The sequence below is a fragment of the Rana temporaria genome, chromosome 4 (assembly GCF_905171775.1).
Source record: "Rana temporaria chromosome 4, aRanTem1.1, whole genome shotgun sequence".
Lineage (NCBI taxonomy): Eukaryota > Metazoa > Chordata > Amphibia > Anura > Ranidae > Rana > Rana temporaria.
The window spans coordinates 319,484,221-319,501,555 of record NC_053492.1 but is presented as its reverse complement, the minus strand read 5'-3'; the positions used below and the strand labels follow the sequence as shown (position 1 = coordinate 319,501,555).

Sequence of the window (17,335 nt, the reverse complement as noted above, 5' to 3'; positions counted from 1 at the left end):
TTCGCATATGGCAGTGTGAACTGCTGTGCGAGTCGGGTGCGATGCGGAAACCCTCAGTGGATTTGCAGGGTTCCTGCATCGCACTAGTGTGAGCCATACAGTGGGGATCGAAAGTTTGGGCACCCCAGGTAAAAATTTGTATTAATGTGCATAACGAAGCCAAGGAAAGATGGAAAAATCTCCAAAAGGCATCAAATTACAGATTAGACATTCTTATAATATGTCTAATCTGTAATTTGATGCCTTTTGGAGATTTTTCCATCTTTCCTTGGCTTCGTTATGCACATTAATACAAATTTTTACCTGGGGTGCCCAAACTTTCGATCCCCACTGTATGGCTCACACTAGTGCGATGCAGGAACCCTGCAAATCCACTGAGGGTTTCCGCATCGCACCCGACTCGCACAGCAGTTCACACTGCCATATGCGAACTGCTGGGAAGTGTCAATACATTGTTAATGACACCCCCATTTCAGCTCACATATCACACTGCGAACTGTCAGGTCAGACATGAATCGGATTGTATAGGTGTAAACCCCCATGCGATCCGATTCTGGTGCGGACCAAAAAAAGGTCCTGTGCGAGTTTAGTCCGAACGCGATGCAATTTCAGCCATACTATCTGTTTGGCTGAAATCTGTTTTGGTATTAAAGCTTTTTCGGCCGCTAGCAGGGGTTAATACCGCACCGCTAGCGGCCGAATCGCGCGACAAATCAGACGGTATACCGCTCCCGCCCCAGTGTGAAAGGGGCCTAACTGTTCCAGCATTGTCATTACCCCAGTTAATTTCAGTGTACTTAAAGTCGCCCATTAACCCTGTCTCTGGTCTTTTTACCGATGCATAGAGCGAAATCTCTACCTTCTTATTAACACTGGGAAGTATGCAACAAGATGCCATAATAAAATTTGAAGTATGCACAGCTTCACCCATAAAGCCCCATACTCTCAATAAACAAGGTTCTCTTTCACACTTATGTTTAGGCCTCATTGCACACATTTAAACATCATTTTTAGAAGCATTTTGCGTCCGTGTACACATGGATGTTTACAAACATTTAATGACAGGGTGTTGAGAGGAAGAAAAAAAAACTGCCAGTGTATTTAGAAGCAGCGGAGTTTTGGCAGAAAAATCGGCAGATGCACCTAAACGCGCTTAAGCGCTAGACACTAAGCGCTTCAAAGCCTTTCAGTATTAATTTCGACTACCAGAACAAATTAATATTCTGGCCAATGAAATAAATGAACGCCCTAGCGCTTGACGTGTTTAAGCATGCGGAAATTTGCTTTAAAAAAAAAAAAATGCAGCTTTAGGCATATTTTTGATGCTGCTTTTCTCCGTTTAGAAGAGCTGGGCAAATGTCGAGTGTAAATGGGACTTGGATCACTTCATGCATAGACATGCATGGGCACAGACACTGCCACCTTTTCATTCTACCCAGTCTCTTCAAATAGAGCATAGCCAGGAATAATAATTGCCCAAATAGGTGAATAAGGCTAAATTCAGCAATACCATTTAAATCGTAGTTCTCTTTATGCACCAAAGCTCCCAACTCTCCTTTTTTGCTTAGCAGACTTCTGACATTGGTAAGCAAATACTTGATAATTCATTGCTGCATTTTGCACTTGTTATTTCCATATTTTTTTTGTAGTACAGATAGTACTGTAATTACAATGGGCAAAAAAATTTTTTTATGTTCAGTTTATTGGGATCGTCTCTCTTTCCAGACACCATTAGTCAGCATTAGAGACCACATGATAAAGCAGGTTAGAAAACTTGCCTCAATCACTACTGTTCCCTGCCGAGATAAGTGATGCAAGCACATCTCATTTTGTCTCTCCTACTAAATGAGGTATATCTTTTTTTTTACTGAATTTATAAAAAAGGCATATAGAATATGAAAACTACTCACCTGAAATGAAATTTCGAAGTCGTGCAAACTGCAATTCATATTGTTGTGGGTCAACCTGGCAGGGTGCTGAAGACACTGCATTGGCACAGCTTGATTCTGCTTGTACTAAACAAAATAAGGAAAACAAAAAACACACATAAATGGAAAACATATCCCTAGTGGATCAAGCATCATTGCTCATATCAATAATTGCATTTCTTCCCCATTTTCTTTGAGGGCTTTCCATTTTAATTCAAAATAACCCACTGCTTCAGGCCCCTCACTTATGGTCCCCATGCACATAGGACTGTCTAGGAGCAATGCATCAGTCCTAGCGTTTTGGTTTGCCCGTGAAGGACAGGTGCAGCATTCAGTCCAGCTTCAGGCAGCCTGTCAAAGTCTATAACAAGCAGTGGCTGGATGGGGCTGAATACTCTACCAGTGTTTAGGACTTCGCACATTCAGGAAAGAAGAAGATTCAGAATGTAGGTGACAGTCGGACCTCTTTCACACTGGGGCTGTTAGCGGTAAAGCGCTGCTAGTTTTAGCACGGCTTTACAACTGTTATAGCGGGGTGCTTTTAACAAAGGGGTTAAAAGTGCTGCTTTCAAAGCAGCGCCCATTCATTTCAATGGGCAGTGGAGGAGCGGTGTATACACCCCTCCTCCACCACCCCAAAGATGCTGCAAGCGCACCACCCCAGTGTGAAAGCACTTTGGGACTGCAGAAGAGGCAGTTTACAGGTGCTATTTTTAGCGCAAAAACGCCTGTAAAGCGACTTAGTGTGAAAGGTGTCTAAAAAAAAATACCTCCAGGGCTGACAAGGGATGCGACTAAAAATGAGGACACAATAGAGGTGGTCTGAAATCAAACAGTTACCATACATTTCTGCAAATATCTTTTTGGAGGCAATTCTTTATAATCATTTTTAGGGTTGCATCAAAATTTTGAAAAGGGGCGGGGCCAACCCGCCACGTGAAGCACATGTGTCATCTTGGCGCACAGCCTCCCCAGTGTCTGGTAATGTGATGTTGTGCTGTGCAGCCACTGTAACGATATCACGCCTCCTAGACCACCTCTTGTGAGACGGCACTCTGATCCAATGCTAGGAATCACTGTGCCGTGTGTCATAGGAGGTGGGGAACAGATCCAGCTCTGACACACAGAGTGACATCTCTTTACCAGGCACTGGCGGGCTGCCCGTCATGGCCACTGGCAGGCTGCTGCATCTGACAGGCACTGGTGATGCTGCATTGATCTTTTGTATCATGTCTGCAGTCTCTGACTGTCTTCTGTATTATGTCTGTCTACTAGAGGTTCACCGAATTGAAAGTTTTTTTTAATACTATTAGCAGTGGGTTTAAGTTTCAGTAGGAGATTGCAGACATGACACAGGAGATGGAGGGAGAGAAAGAGAGAAAGAGAGAGACTGGGGACATGACACAGGAGATGGTTAGAGAGACTGGGGACATGACACAGGAGATGGTTAGAGAGACTGGGGACATGACACAGGAGATGGTTAGAGAGACTGGGGACACGACACAGGAGATGGTTAGAGAGACTGGGGACATGACACAGGAGATGGTTAGAGAGACTGGGGACATGACACGACACAGGAGATGGTTAGAGAGACTGGGGACATGACACGACACAGGAGATGGTTAGAGAGACTGGGGACATGACACGACACAGGAGATGGTTAGAGAGACTGGGGACATGACACGACACAGGAGATGGTTAGAGAGACTGGGGACATGACACGACACAGGAGATGGTTAGAGAGACTGGGGACATGACACAGGATATGGTTAGAGAGACTGGGGACATGACACAGGAGATGGTTAGAGAGACTGGGGGGACATGACACAGGAGATGGTTAGAGAGACTGGGGACATGATACAGGAGATGGTTAGAGACTGCAGACAGCATTTTTCTTGACCTTTCTTGCGCTAAAGGTGCCAATAATGGCCAACAATAATTCATAGTCATATTAATTTAAAATTGATGATATTATTTTTTTTTAAACTGTTATTGTCGGCATCGGTTTTCGGCCTAGTGCATCCTTCATTTGTGGTACCAAATTTTCCATTCGGTGCACCCCTAATCATTTTAAATCAAAAGTGACAGTTCTACATGTTATAAGGTCAGTCTAAAATGTCTCCATTGAAAAGATGTAAAGATAAAAAGACACAAAACAATGGATAGAAAAAGTCTACACATCCCATGTTAAAAAAGTCATTTTTTTTTTACATCACAGAAACCTGAGACAAAGAATAATAATTTCAGAACTTTTTTCCACCTTTAATGTGACATATAAACTGTACAACACAATTTAACAACAACTGAAATCTTTTAGGTGGAGGGAAGTAAAAATAAATATGGTTGCATAAGTGTGCACACCCTTAAACCACAGAAATCTCTACATACCTCCACTTTATAACCCAAGAGCCATTTTTGAGAATAGGTTCTCTATAAATTAGCTTTCCGGGAATCCTATAGAATTGACAGAAGATGGGTTCACCCACCAGCAGAAAACCACAAGACTAGACTAAGGAGTTTCAAAGGGCTCCCCCGATGCCAACAGTTTTTGGGAGCGGAATGTTTTTCTATTCTTGTCCGATATAGGATTTTATCTGCTTAAGACCCCTTTCAGACGTGGGAATCGGCCTCTAGCGGTGCGGTATTAACCCCCGCTAGCGGCCGATAAAGGGTTAATACCGCCCGCAATGCACCTCTGCAGAGGCGCATTGTGGGCGGTATTGCCACGGTTTCCCATTGTTTTAAATGGGAAGGAGTGGTATACATGCCGCTCTTCTCACCGCTCCAAAGATGCTGCTGACAGGAGATTTTTTTCCCTCCCGCCAGCGCATCGCCTCAGTGTGAAAGCCATCGGGCTTTCACATTGAGTAGGCAATGAAGGAGTTTTTCAGTCGGTATAGCAGCGCTGTTTTTAGCGATGTACCGCCTGAAAAACTCCTCAGTGTTAAAGTGGTCTAACAGTCCTTGGTCTTCTTTGTGGTCATTTTGTTTCATTTGGTCTGAACTGCAGGCAGGCCAGTTAAGCACCCAGACTATTCCACTATGAAGCTATGCTGTTCTTATAGATGCAGTGTCATAATTGTGATGATTATGGCTTACAGCTCATGAAAACACCAAATCCACAATCTCAGAAAATTTAAATATTGCGAAAAGGTGCAATATTCTAGGCTCAAAGTGCCCCACTCTAATCAGCTAATTAAGCCATAACACCTGCAAAGGGTTCCTGAGCCTTTAAATGGTCTCTCAGTCTGGTTCAGTAGGAATCACAATCATGGCTGACCTAAAAGTTGTGCAGAAAAACTGTCATTGACACCCTCCATAAGGAGGGAAAACCTCAAAACATAACTGCAAAAGAAGTCGGATGTTCCCAAAGTGCTGTATCAAAGCACATTAATAGAAAGTTATGTGGAAGGGAAAAAGTGTGAAAGAAAAAGATGCACAAGCAGCAGGGATGACCGAGGCCTGGAGAGGATAGTCAGGAAAAGGCCATTCAAAAGTATTGGGGACTGAGGCTGGAGTCAGTGCATCAAGAGCCACCACACGGATCCTGGACATGGGCTTCAAATGTCGTATTGCTCTTATCAAGCCACTCCTGAACAACAAACGTCAGAAGCATCTTAGCTGGGCTAAAGAAAAACAGACCTGGTCTGTTGCTCAGTGGTCCAAAGTCCTCTTTTCTGATAAGAGCATATTTTGCATCTCATTTGGAAACCAAGGACCCAGAGTATGGAGGAAGAATGGAGAGGCACACACTGCAAGATGCTTGAAGTCCAGTGTGAAGTTTCCACAGTCTGTGTTGAGGAGCCATGTCACCTGCTGGTGTTGGTCCACTGTGCTTCATTAAGTCCAGGGGCAACGCAGCCGCCTACCAGGAGATTTTGGAGCACTTCATGCTTCCTTCCGCAGATGCCGACTTCATTTTTCAGCAGGGCTTGGCACCTGCCCACACTGCCAAAAGCACCAAAACCTAGTTCAATAACCGTAAGATTATCGTGCTTGATTGGCCAGCAAACTCGCCTGACCTGAACCTCATAGAGAATCTGTGGGACATTGCCAAGAGAAAGATGAGAGACATGAGAGCGAACAATGCAGAAGAGCTGAAGGCCGCTATTAAAGCAATCCTGGTCTTCCATAACACCTCAGCAGTGCCACAGGCTGATAGCTTCCATGCCACGCCACACTGAGGCAGTAATTGCTGCAAAAGGGGCCCAAACCAGGTACTGAGTACATATGCATTTCCTCTACTTTTCAGAGGTCCGATATTGTTCTATGTACAATCCTCATTTTATTGATTGCATGTAATATTCAAATTTTCTGAGATTGTGGAATTGAGGTTTTCATGAGCTGTAAGCCATATTCATCACAATTATGACAAATCATGGCTTGAACTATCTTGCTTTGCATGTAATGAGTCTATATAATTCATTAGTTTCACCTCTAAAGTTGCATTAGTGGAATAAATGAACTTTTGCACAATATTCAATTTTTTTGAGTTTCATCTGCAGTCCTGCTGAAATATGCAAGGCCCTGTGTTCAGCTACAATCAACATTGACAAGTGTGAGGGCGTGACCGGATGCGGGTGTGCGGTGTGTGAGAGGGATGTAGTGAGAGCTGTGTGTCTCCGTGGTTCACTCGTCCCTACTATGCCTTAACCATGCTTTAAACCATGCAGCCTAAACTCCCCGCCTCGACCCGGTCTGAGCCCTGAGATGACTGTTGGACATTAAGTCTGTTAAAACCTCATTGCGGGAGAAACACATACCTCGTCCAGTTCCAGTGTGCCTGCTGGATGGTGAATTCGATCTGAGAGCACGCGATTGGTGCGCAGCGGTCAGCTGACGAGGGGGGACACGTGACGCATCTAGCGAATCCTGGCGTGCCTGGTTTGTCTGTGTCGGTAGCAGGAGACATCGGGAACCGACGGAGCGCTCTTCTAGCGTGTACCTCCGGTGTGGAGGCCGGAGGGGAGACTCGGGATCCAGCAATCCGGAGGACAGGGTAGGAGGATCTCTATCCTGTCTGGGAATATTTCAAACAGCAGGCAATTGGGGAAGTTTGAAGGGATGAAGCAGTGAGTAGCGCATGAAGTGCATAACACGTGAACGGTGCACTGTAGACTGACAGGAAGCATACGGGATTATATACCAGTTTTCAATTGCTGGCTACATCTTTGTCCTGCTCTGCTCTCTTTAATGGCCCTACATTGCTTAGTTAGCACTTACTTTGCACTTACTTTGTACTAACTGTGTACTGCACTGTGCTTTGTGCTTGGAGCTTGGTGCATAGGAACTATACAGCAATTAACTGCTAATCAATCAAAGTGAACAGCCTGTTTGCCTCCCCTGGATCACTGTCTTGCTGCTATTATATTATATGCTGCTATTATATTTTTTTTTTATATTTAAGGATACCCCTTATGAAATTTCTTTTCCTTCTCCCTCCTTGTTCTTGGAGCTGGAGCTGAGTAGAAGCAATCTGCTAAAATTCATCAAATCTGTTAAAGTGAATAGCCTGTTGGCTTCTTTTTAATGTTTTGTTCCACATCAGGCTTATTGCTCATATATCCTTTGTACTGATTGTGACGTCTGGCACATAGCCTGACGCAAGTTCTACGTATTCCTCTCCCCTTGGATGTGAGGCTTAAGACCCGTTCTAAGAGGTGCAGTAGAGGCTGTGTGGGTGCCACGAGCGTATTTTGCTGGGGTATAGACCGGGCACTGTCTGAATAGTGACTGTTAGTGTATTGACCCTCTCAAAAATAATTACTAAGTATATTCTTAAAGTGTCCCTTTTTCGGTTGAATTTCTTCGCAATAATGGCAGCAGTCATAAAAAAGGGACAGTCTAATCAGGAAAGTGGTGGTCTCCAAACAACACGAGCAGCAAAGGATAAGGAGAAGCTAGCACAAGCAGCAGCAGCTGCGGCAGCGGCAGCCAAAGTGGAACAGTCGTCACATACACCAGCAAACTCGCCTGGAAAAATAGCTCAGCACCCGCAAATACAATCGCAGGTTAAAAATCAAACCGGGACAGACAGGAAAAGCAGTGGGCAAGGCGCATCAGCTCCCAAAATTAAAAAAAAACATCTGGTAGTACCCCAAGGGGGGGGGGGGGCAACAGCATCAGTAAAAACTTCTACAGAGGCCCCCTTAATAAATATAACTGATGACCCCAGGCGGGAGGAAGAGCCATCACTTAAGGAGATATTAAATGCTATAAATGCATGTAGGGGGTCATTGAACAATTTAACTGATCAGATAAAAGAAATAAGGGAAGAACTTGTGACAATGGGCCAGGAAGTGCAAAAGACAGTACAAAGGATAACATCAGCAGAGGAAAGAGTGAGCCAAGTGGAGGATGAGGTGTACTCACTAAAACAACAGATGCAAGAATTAAAGGAACAAAATGGATGGCAGGCATCTAAACTTGATGAAATTGAAAACAGGCTGCGCAGAAATAACATCCGGGTGGTGGGTCTTCCGGAACGCAGTGAGGGCACCGACCCCATAAAGTTTTTTGAGAAATGGTTTAGAGATATATTTGGGGAAAATGCCTTCTCATTGCTTTTTTCAATAGAAAGGGCCCATAGAGTCCCGTTTAGAATACATCTAAAGGATGGACACCCTCGGCCCTTGCTCTTGAAGTTTCTTAATTTTGCCGATAAGGCAGCAGTTCTGCAAAAAGCAAGAGAGAAGGGGGACATTTTTTATAACGGCTCAAGAATCTCTTTATTTCCAGAACTCAGTAAACGTAGATCAGAGTTTACACCTATTAAACGTAATCTTTTAAAGAATAAAATTAAATATGCACTACTGTATCCAGCGCGTCTGAGAATAATGACAGCAGAAGGCCCCCAAATCTTTGACTCACCAGGAAAAGCAGCACAGTGGCTGGAAGAGAACAAAGCACAAGAATAGACTATCTCTGGACTGATTGATTAAAGGTTTATGCGTTAAGAAGGCACTAAGGGTTGGGGGGGGGGGGGGTTTATATACGTATATATATATATTTAGAGTAATGGGGAGGGGGTTTTTCTTTTTCTTTTTTTTCTGGAGAGAGGGGAGTGAGAGAGGTAAACACACATTAAAACACATTAACACTTTAAAATATGACACAAAGGTATAAACTAGGATATGGATATATATGGAGGGGGGTGGGGTGGAGGGAGAATATACACTTAGGTACGGGCATTAATATGAATGTGCACTGGATAGGGAACCCACCGCCCCTAACCCCCCCTTTTTTTTTTCTCTCTCTCCCTCTCTCTCTCCCCTCTTTTGGTTGAGTGCTAGCTTGGGGGCGAGGGTTGGGGAGGAGATCACATGGGATTATGATAGACATGGATGGGGAGGGAAATGTAAGGGAAGGATGGAAGGGAGAGGTCACATGGATAGCCCTAAGGGTAGGCCTAGATAGGCAAGGGGGAGGAGGGTTGGTGGGAGGGGGGGGTAAAGTTGTATTCGAAAACGTGTATCACGTATCATTTATTAAGCACAAGTGAAGGGAATGTATTGGAATGCACATTTAAATGTTTTTCTTTTTTAGGTATACTCAAAATGGTATATATTTTTTGCTCTTCAGAGGTTTTTTTATTTTTTTTTATTTTTTTGAGTGATCGATATGCTCTCTTTCCGGCCACAATGTCAAAATGTATTTACGGCTTCAGTCGATTATTTTTTCTGATAGTTTGGGAAACCCAAGTTTTAATTGGGAAGCCTTATATCCGTATAGATCTTGCTTATGAGGCTGGGTATGAGACCTAAAATGATAAATATAGGCTCCTGGAATGTCCGGGGGATGGGGGACCCAGCGAAAAAAGCTGCTATTTTCACTACCCTGGAGTGTTATGGGGTGGAGGTGATATGTATCCAAGAGACCCACTTGACCAAAGAAACAAAGTTAAAATTGACCAACAAAAAAAAATATCAAAGCCAGTACCATTCTGTCCACTCTTCGTATTCTAGGGGAGTGAGCATAATGGTAAAAACAGGAATATCATTTGCATGTAAGTAAGAGTCAAGAATAGACGAACTGGGTCGCTATATTTTTCTGCACTGTCTGATAGAAAATGCACCATATGTATTGGCCAATATTTATATACCCCCACCCTTCAAGATGGAGGTCTTATATAAATTGACAGAATTCGTGGTAAATAAGGTAAATATCCCGGTACTAGTGGTTGGAGATTTAAATAACGTACTAAATAGAACGATGGATAGATTTCCACCAGGGACGCGGAGTCCAGGGATAGGAGAAGGGCATCTAAGTCAATTTTTGGAAGAGGTTGGGTGGTGGGACATTTGGAGGGTGAAACATCCAGATCTGCGGCAGTACTCCTGTTTTTCAAGTACATACTCGACACTATCAAGAATAGACATGGCACTGGGAAACTGTGCAAGTCTACGGGCAGTCAGCAAAATATCTTACTATCCGAGAGGGGTCTCTGATCACTCTCCTCTGGTGCTGTCACTGAGCACAGGTAAAAAATGTCCTTCAGGTAATTGGAAGATAAGTCCCTTCTGGCTAGAAGTGATAGGGAAGCCAGAAGAAATTGGCATCAAATTAAGGGAATTTTTGGATTTCAACACAGGGACAGCATCAGAGGGGGTGGTGTGGGACGCCCTTAAGGCATTCCTCAGGGGTATATTGATCCAGCAGGTAGCGAAGATTAAGAGGAACTCTAGGGAATGGGAGGAAAAAATTAGGGAAGAGGTTCTAGAGGCTGAAAAGCAATATGTGGAAAATCCAACACTGACAAAACAAAGGCTATGGTTGGAGAAGCAACAGGAATATAAGTTGGTGGTAAATAAGAAAGTTGAAAATAAGCGCCTATTTCAGGAGCAGAGTGCTTTTTCGGAGGGAGAAAGTGTAGGTCACACTTTGGCCCTCCTAGCAAAAACTAATATGGCGCCCTCTAATGTTCCCGCAGTTAGGATGGTAGGAGGTGGGATATCATCTGAAACATCTGTAATAGTAGACACATTTGCGGCATATTATAAAGATCTATATAGAACAAAAAAGGGGGAAGCTAAGGTGCAAATGGAAGAATTCTTCAGAGAAATAGGAACCCCAGCTCTATCAGAGGAGGACAGAAATGCTATGGAATCTCCAATTACATTACTGGAACTACAGCAGGCAGTCAAAGGGCTTTCCAATCAAAAGTCCCCAGGGCCAGATGGCCTACCAGCAGAGATTTATAAGCAGTACAGTGAGGTGCTGCTCCCGGAATTATTAAAAACGCTGAACTGGGCAATAGAAGGAGGAAAGCAACCCCCCTCAATGTTAGAAGCAATCATTATAGTGCTCCAGAAGGAAGGGAAGGACCAATTAGACACATCATCGTATAGACCAATATCCCTGCTCTGCTCAGATGTAAAAATCTTGGCCAAGGTACTGGCAACCAGAATAAACAAATATATTCAGAAACTAATACATCCAGATCAATCTGGATTTATTCCAAATCGGTCTACGAGTATAAACATAAGAAGGTTGTACCTAAATTTACAGACCCAGGCGGAGAATGCGGGAGATAGATCTATCCTATCATTGGACGCTACTAAGGCCTTTGATAGTCTGGAGTGGGACTATCTCTGGTACGCTCTGGAGAAGTTTGGGTTTGGTCCATCTCTTATTAAATGGATAAAGCTATTGTATAATTCCCCAAGGGCCAAAATAAAAATAAATAATGAAGTTTCACAGTCGTTTGAATTGGAGAGGGGAACGAGACAGGGATGTCCACTGTCCCCCCTCCTTTTTGCCCTGGCAATTGAGCCATTGGCGATTGCAATCAGAGCTAGACAGGAAATACAGGGGTTCCAGAGAGGAGTAGAGGAGGAAAAAGTGGCGCTTTATGCAGACGATATCCTCCTTTTTTTGGGCAATTCTACAACCTCCCTTAAAATTGCAGTTCAAACGGTAGAAGAGTTCGGACGATTCTCGGGCCTGGTAATAAACTGGGAAAAATCAACACTCTTACCAGTGGACCCGGTAAGCAATATGGATGGGATAGGAATCCCTCAATTAAAAATTGGGGAGAAGATGGAGTATCTGGGAATTGTGGTAACACGTAACCCAGAACAATTTATAAATAATAATCTAGTGCCACTGCTGGGTAAGTTTAAACGTAAAGCAGATATATGGGGACATTTGCCACTGTCAGTAGCTGGCCGCAGCAATCTTATTAAAATGATCTGGATGCCACAATTGCTCTATATACTTCACAATTCCCCAGTGTGGATTGATAACCGATGGTTCCAAAAGATAGAGACCCTCTTTAGAACCTTAATCTGGAAAAAGGGAAAAGCAAGGATTAGTCTTCGAACGTTGCAACTACCAACAAATAGGGGAGGGTTGGCGGTCCCACACCCCTACAGTTACTTCTTGGCAGCACAATTGCAGCACTTGGGGGGGTGTAGCATAGAGGGGGGAGGAAATGCAAGCGGGAAAATGATGTTAAGAGGGTCACCACATAGATCTGTAATAGAGAGTTTAGAGGCCAACTCTTTCCTGGTAAAAAGCCCAACAGCAAAAATGGTGGTAAGAATATGGCAAGCGGGAAAACTAGCTTTGGGCTATAAAGGATTTACAGAATACTCACCATTATGGGAGAATAACTTGAAAGAAATTTTGGCTATGGGGAAACTAAAAGAATGGGATAAACGTGGGGTAACCAGAGTGGCACAACTGTATACAGATTGCACACTAAAACCCTTTTCCGAGCTAAGTAGTGAATATAGCATTCCAAACTCCATGTTTTTTACCTATTTACAGGTTAGGCACGCACTACAAGCCCAATTTAAGGAACAGCCGGTAAGATGGCAAAAGCTTACGCATCTTCAAAGACTAATTAAGACGGGGGTCATGAAAGGTCTCATTTCAGAACTATATGAACGGATTAGCGATCAGTTAATAGGAAAAGAGAAGCTGAGCAGGAATAAACAGAGGTGGGAGGAGGACATAGGCCTCATAACGAACGACCAATGGGACAGGATATTGGAACTGGGGACAGTAGTCTCACTAGCCCCGTCACAACGGGTTTCCCATTTGTTCCTCCTCCATAGGGTTTATTATACTCCCAAGAAATTATATGGATTTGGATGGAAGTCAGATGATAAATGTCCCAGATGCCAAAATACAGGGGACCTCATCCACATGATGTGGAAATGCCCAAAACTGCATAGATATTGGGTTAAGATCTTGGACATTATAAATGCAACCTTTGGAATCACTCTGGAACTTGAAGCCAGGGTTTGCCTATTAGGATGTATTGAGGAGAGAATGGGGCAGAGGGATACATTAGAAGCAGTTATAAGATGCCTGTTTCAGGCGAGGAAATTGATAGCACTTAAATGGCAAGCACAAAATCCACCCACAGTAGCGGAATGGCTCAATGTAATGAACAGCATAATAGGGAAGGAAAGGGGAATATGGATTAGACGTGGTAACCTTAAAAAATTTCATGCAATATGGGAGAACTGGTTATGTAAAGCAGGCCGTTCACTTTAATCAAGGAAAGATTGGTAAATAATTTAATCTAAGGAAAATAATAGGTTTAAAAACGTGTATGCACTTTAAAAGAGAGATAGGAGGGCGGGAGGGGGGATGGGGTTTGATGGATATTTTTAGCCTTTGCTATTTATTTGATTTTTTTTTTGGTATAAACATAAAATGCACTGAGTGTAAAATATGGATTTATATTATCTGTTTTGTATTTGTATGGAAACAATAAAAAAAAGTATTGAAATTAAAAAAAAGAAATATGCAAGGCCCTTTTTCCAAATATGCCCCCCATCCATAGGTGCTGGCATCCATTGCAATTCTTTCTTGTACCAAGTACAATCAGAGGTGTTCCTCCTGACTTAAGGCCAAGACATGGCCTTCCTCATTGTGAGAATGTTGCCGCTCCTTGCCTTGCCTAGACTGCTTAATGCACAATATAGGACAGGGCTCCACAAACCCCAGGTGCCAGGTCGCATTGGTGACTAAAATTAGCGACCTGGTTCCTGGGCTATACTGCGGGAGGCGTCTTGTCCCTGTACTATCCCCCCCCCCCCCCTCCCACCACCGCGCGGGTTGCGCAGACTAAGATGCCGCAACGGCAAGAAAAAGAGGCAGCGGCCTTTTGGAGTGAGATTGTAGCATGAAGATCCGTTTGCCGTGAAAGACGGTACCCTTGCCGCTACTACGCATGTGCCGGTTTCAGACAAAAGAAACCGAGCGCAGAGCTGCTCACGAAACGAATACAGCCGTCTCGGATTAACCCCTCACATGCCGATCGATCGGCTACACACAGGAAGACATGAGCTCCATCTACATGACAGCAGCTGCAGGACATGCAAGGGCTCACGGCGGACACACAGGCTGGTTGCGAGGAGTGGACAGCAACAAGCTGTATCACATACACACAGGCTGGATTGGGGGCACACCATGGATATCACAGGCTGCCTGTTCATTTTAGTGGGCTGCACTATCCGCGTCAAAACGCGCCAATGAATCTCACACACCTTTTCGAGTTCCATGGCAAATTGTATTGAGTTTAGGGTGCCATTAAGAAAGAGGCGCACGTTATGCCACACTTCTGCAGACGCAGGCAGAAAAGCGCAATTCTGCCTACGTTTTCAGAGCAGTGAATGGCACCTGGGGGGGGGGGGGGGAAATACTGTAAAAAAAGCTTTATCTCTCAACACAACACATGACATAGGGTAGACAAGGCGGTCTTGATCCTGCCCAGTGCTCCACTGCAAATTCCTGCAACAATGCCAGCTCTCTTTTCTCACAAGCACTATCAGAATGGCCTCTGGATCCACAACACACACACACACACACACACACACACACACACTTTTGTGATGTAAAGGGCACTGCTGTATCAGTTCCTGACATCTCACTGAAGCTGACCCTGCTCTAATGAATTAGAAGTGCATGACTGTTGTATGCTACACAGGTTCTCAGCACTGAAGAACAGCACTTGCACCTCCAGCCACCACTACCACAAATAGCCTCAAAGCCCTGGCTTCCCCACCTCAGAGCTAAGCCTGCAAAGAGCACTTAGAACCTCCAATCTAAACCTGGTCCCTACCTGGAGAAACTCAGACTCAAGCTTAAAACTGAGTAAGGCAGCTCAAGTGTACATGGGACACATCAGGGACCAGGTCTCAGAGAGAACAAACTACCCAGTTAAGAAGGGGTTACTAATGGTAAGAAGTGGTGTAGTTTTCATTTCACCAACCAAAAACACCCTTCCCTGGGTGGGCCCTCCACCTCTCAGCCACAGTACCATTTGGTCTGCCACATCACACCTAACCTAGCAAGGTAAGGGAAGAAATGCGTGAAGGTAAAAAATAAACACAACATCTGAGGATGCAGGCTCCTGTGAGCCCTTTTAAACTCTAGTCTTGCGTTTCCTGCAGGTAGGCAGAGTCATCTTCAGTCAACCGTCCTGGAGAATGATTTGAGAAATAAAAACTCCCATCAAGTTTTTGGTGTCAAAACTATTGCAACAAATTATCAGCTCACCAGTTAGATTAGCTGCCATCTCCTCTGCGGTCTGACAAAGTCGTAGCCCTTGTTTTAAGGATCCTTCTATATCTATGTAGTGACGGCGTTTGAGATAACAAGTTACTGCCAACTGAATCTGCTCTGCGCGTACCCGCTTCATGGTCTAAAACAAAAATATATAAAATGTTAGGGCATACAAAAAACAGTTCAAAACCAAAGTTTAACTAAAACTGAAAAAAAAAAAGTTAAATCAGCACAAGGGATGAAGCTTACAGTTATGTAGCCCCTGTCCTGATTCTTCAGCTTTTTAGTAGAAATCATCATCCTTTCCTGCGCCCACTGCAATCCTTCAGTGCAGCTGGATATAATGCCGCTAAAGGGTCGTCAGGAGTTTACTTACCAAAAGAACTCAACTATGTTACTACTGCAAGATGGCTTTTCATTAAAAAAAATAAAAATTAACCCAGACTATGACAGTAACATCAGATTGGCTTAAACATTCCACAAGAAACAATTGTAGGGCTGTCATCTCTACTACAATTTCATTCCAGCTAAAGCCTAACTTGTCTTAAAACTTTCAGCTTCCCTGTTGTAACACCTATACTAACCTGTGTAAAAAAGATGTACTTACCAATTTTCAGCCTGCTCCAGTCACGTGATTACCCGCGTCAGCCAGCAGTTGCCAGGGCGAGGATAAAGTGCCGGACAACAGCTGGTAAAACCAGGAGTGATAAAAATCACCTTCTATGGTGCAGCCGTCCTTGGCACTCTCCCCACACCAGAGTGGGCTGAAAATAGGTAAGTATATGTATCTCTTTCTTACAGTTTAGTTAGTATTGGCATTAGGAGCATTTTTAAGACTAGTTAGGCTACGTTCACACTGGCAATAAAAGCTGATGCAAACTGTAGCAGGAGAAAACTTCTGTTTACAGCTGTGGATGAGAGCAGCTGGGTGCAGCCGTCAGCCCTGTTCACTATTCACAGCCTTCCGCACAGCCAGCGATACCCGCTGTGATCTGCAGCTACAATATGCACCAACCTTCATCAGTGTAAATGTAGCCTTAGGCTTTAGCTGGAATTTTACTTTAAAGTGGTTGTAAACCTCAGATATGAAATATGAACAAAGCATATCCCTCTATAGTGTGTAGTTGTCTCAATTAAAAGAACTAAGTGTCAGTTCTGTCTGCTGCTTCATTCACCTATCAGTATGAGTCACTTCTAACTAGGGGTGCAACGGATCGTCACCGATCCGTGATCCGAACGGGTCACCCCGTTCGGATCGGCACACCACACGATCCGCAGAGCGCTCCGGAGCCTCGGTCGTAGGAAAGTCCCCGGCTTAGGCCTAGCTCCGGAGCGGCGGCCATCTTGCTCCACCCCCGTGTGCTTGTCAGAGCACAGCGTGACACGCCTCGGCGCGCTCACTACAGACATGTGGAGACCGCATCGGTAGGCTCTGCACCTGCAGCTACACCATCACCTGGGGAGCATGTCTGTACACCAGGGTGGAGGGGGGTGGATAGTGATTAGGTGGGTGTAACAAGATTTGTTTTTTTTTTTGCTGATCCGAAAATGATCCGATCCGTGACTCCAGATCCGAGGATCGATCCGATCCGTGATTTTTTTGATCCGTTGCACCCCTACTTCTAACAAGTTTTCCTGACACCAAGAGAAAAAAGGTGACAGGGGAAAGATCTCCAACTTATTGGTCTATTTTTGTGTAAAAAGAGTGTATCCATTCCCTCCAATCAGCGATCCTCTCTGAGCTCTGCAGAGTGTCATTTCAGCTCACTTTCCCCATCTTCTGGTAGCTCAGACAAGCTTTATAAAATTTGCACTTTGGAGGGCTGTAGAGAAGAGCAGACTACAGATAAACAGGTACAACTTATGTAGGACGATTTGTTTCATTA

The 17,335-nt window shown here is 44.2% G+C and overlaps 1 protein-coding gene across 2 annotated transcripts in view; it reads right to left on the bottom strand.

Moving 5' to 3' along the window:
* Positions 1-17,335, bottom strand: part of TAF5L (TATA-box binding protein associated factor 5 like) — a 35,454-nt gene that overhangs the window by 17,156 nt on the left and 963 nt on the right. For both annotated transcript variants that reach the window (XM_040350680.1, XM_040350679.1), the window contains exons 2-3: positions 15,444-15,588; positions 1,911-2,015 (exon numbers count right to left, since the gene is read on the bottom strand). In XM_040350680.1, the coding sequence (XP_040206614.1) occupies positions 1,911-2,015; positions 15,444-15,585 (247 nt within the window). In that variant the 5' untranslated portion in view covers positions 15,586-15,588. The remainder of the gene's footprint in view (positions 1-1,910; positions 2,016-15,443; positions 15,589-17,335) is intronic.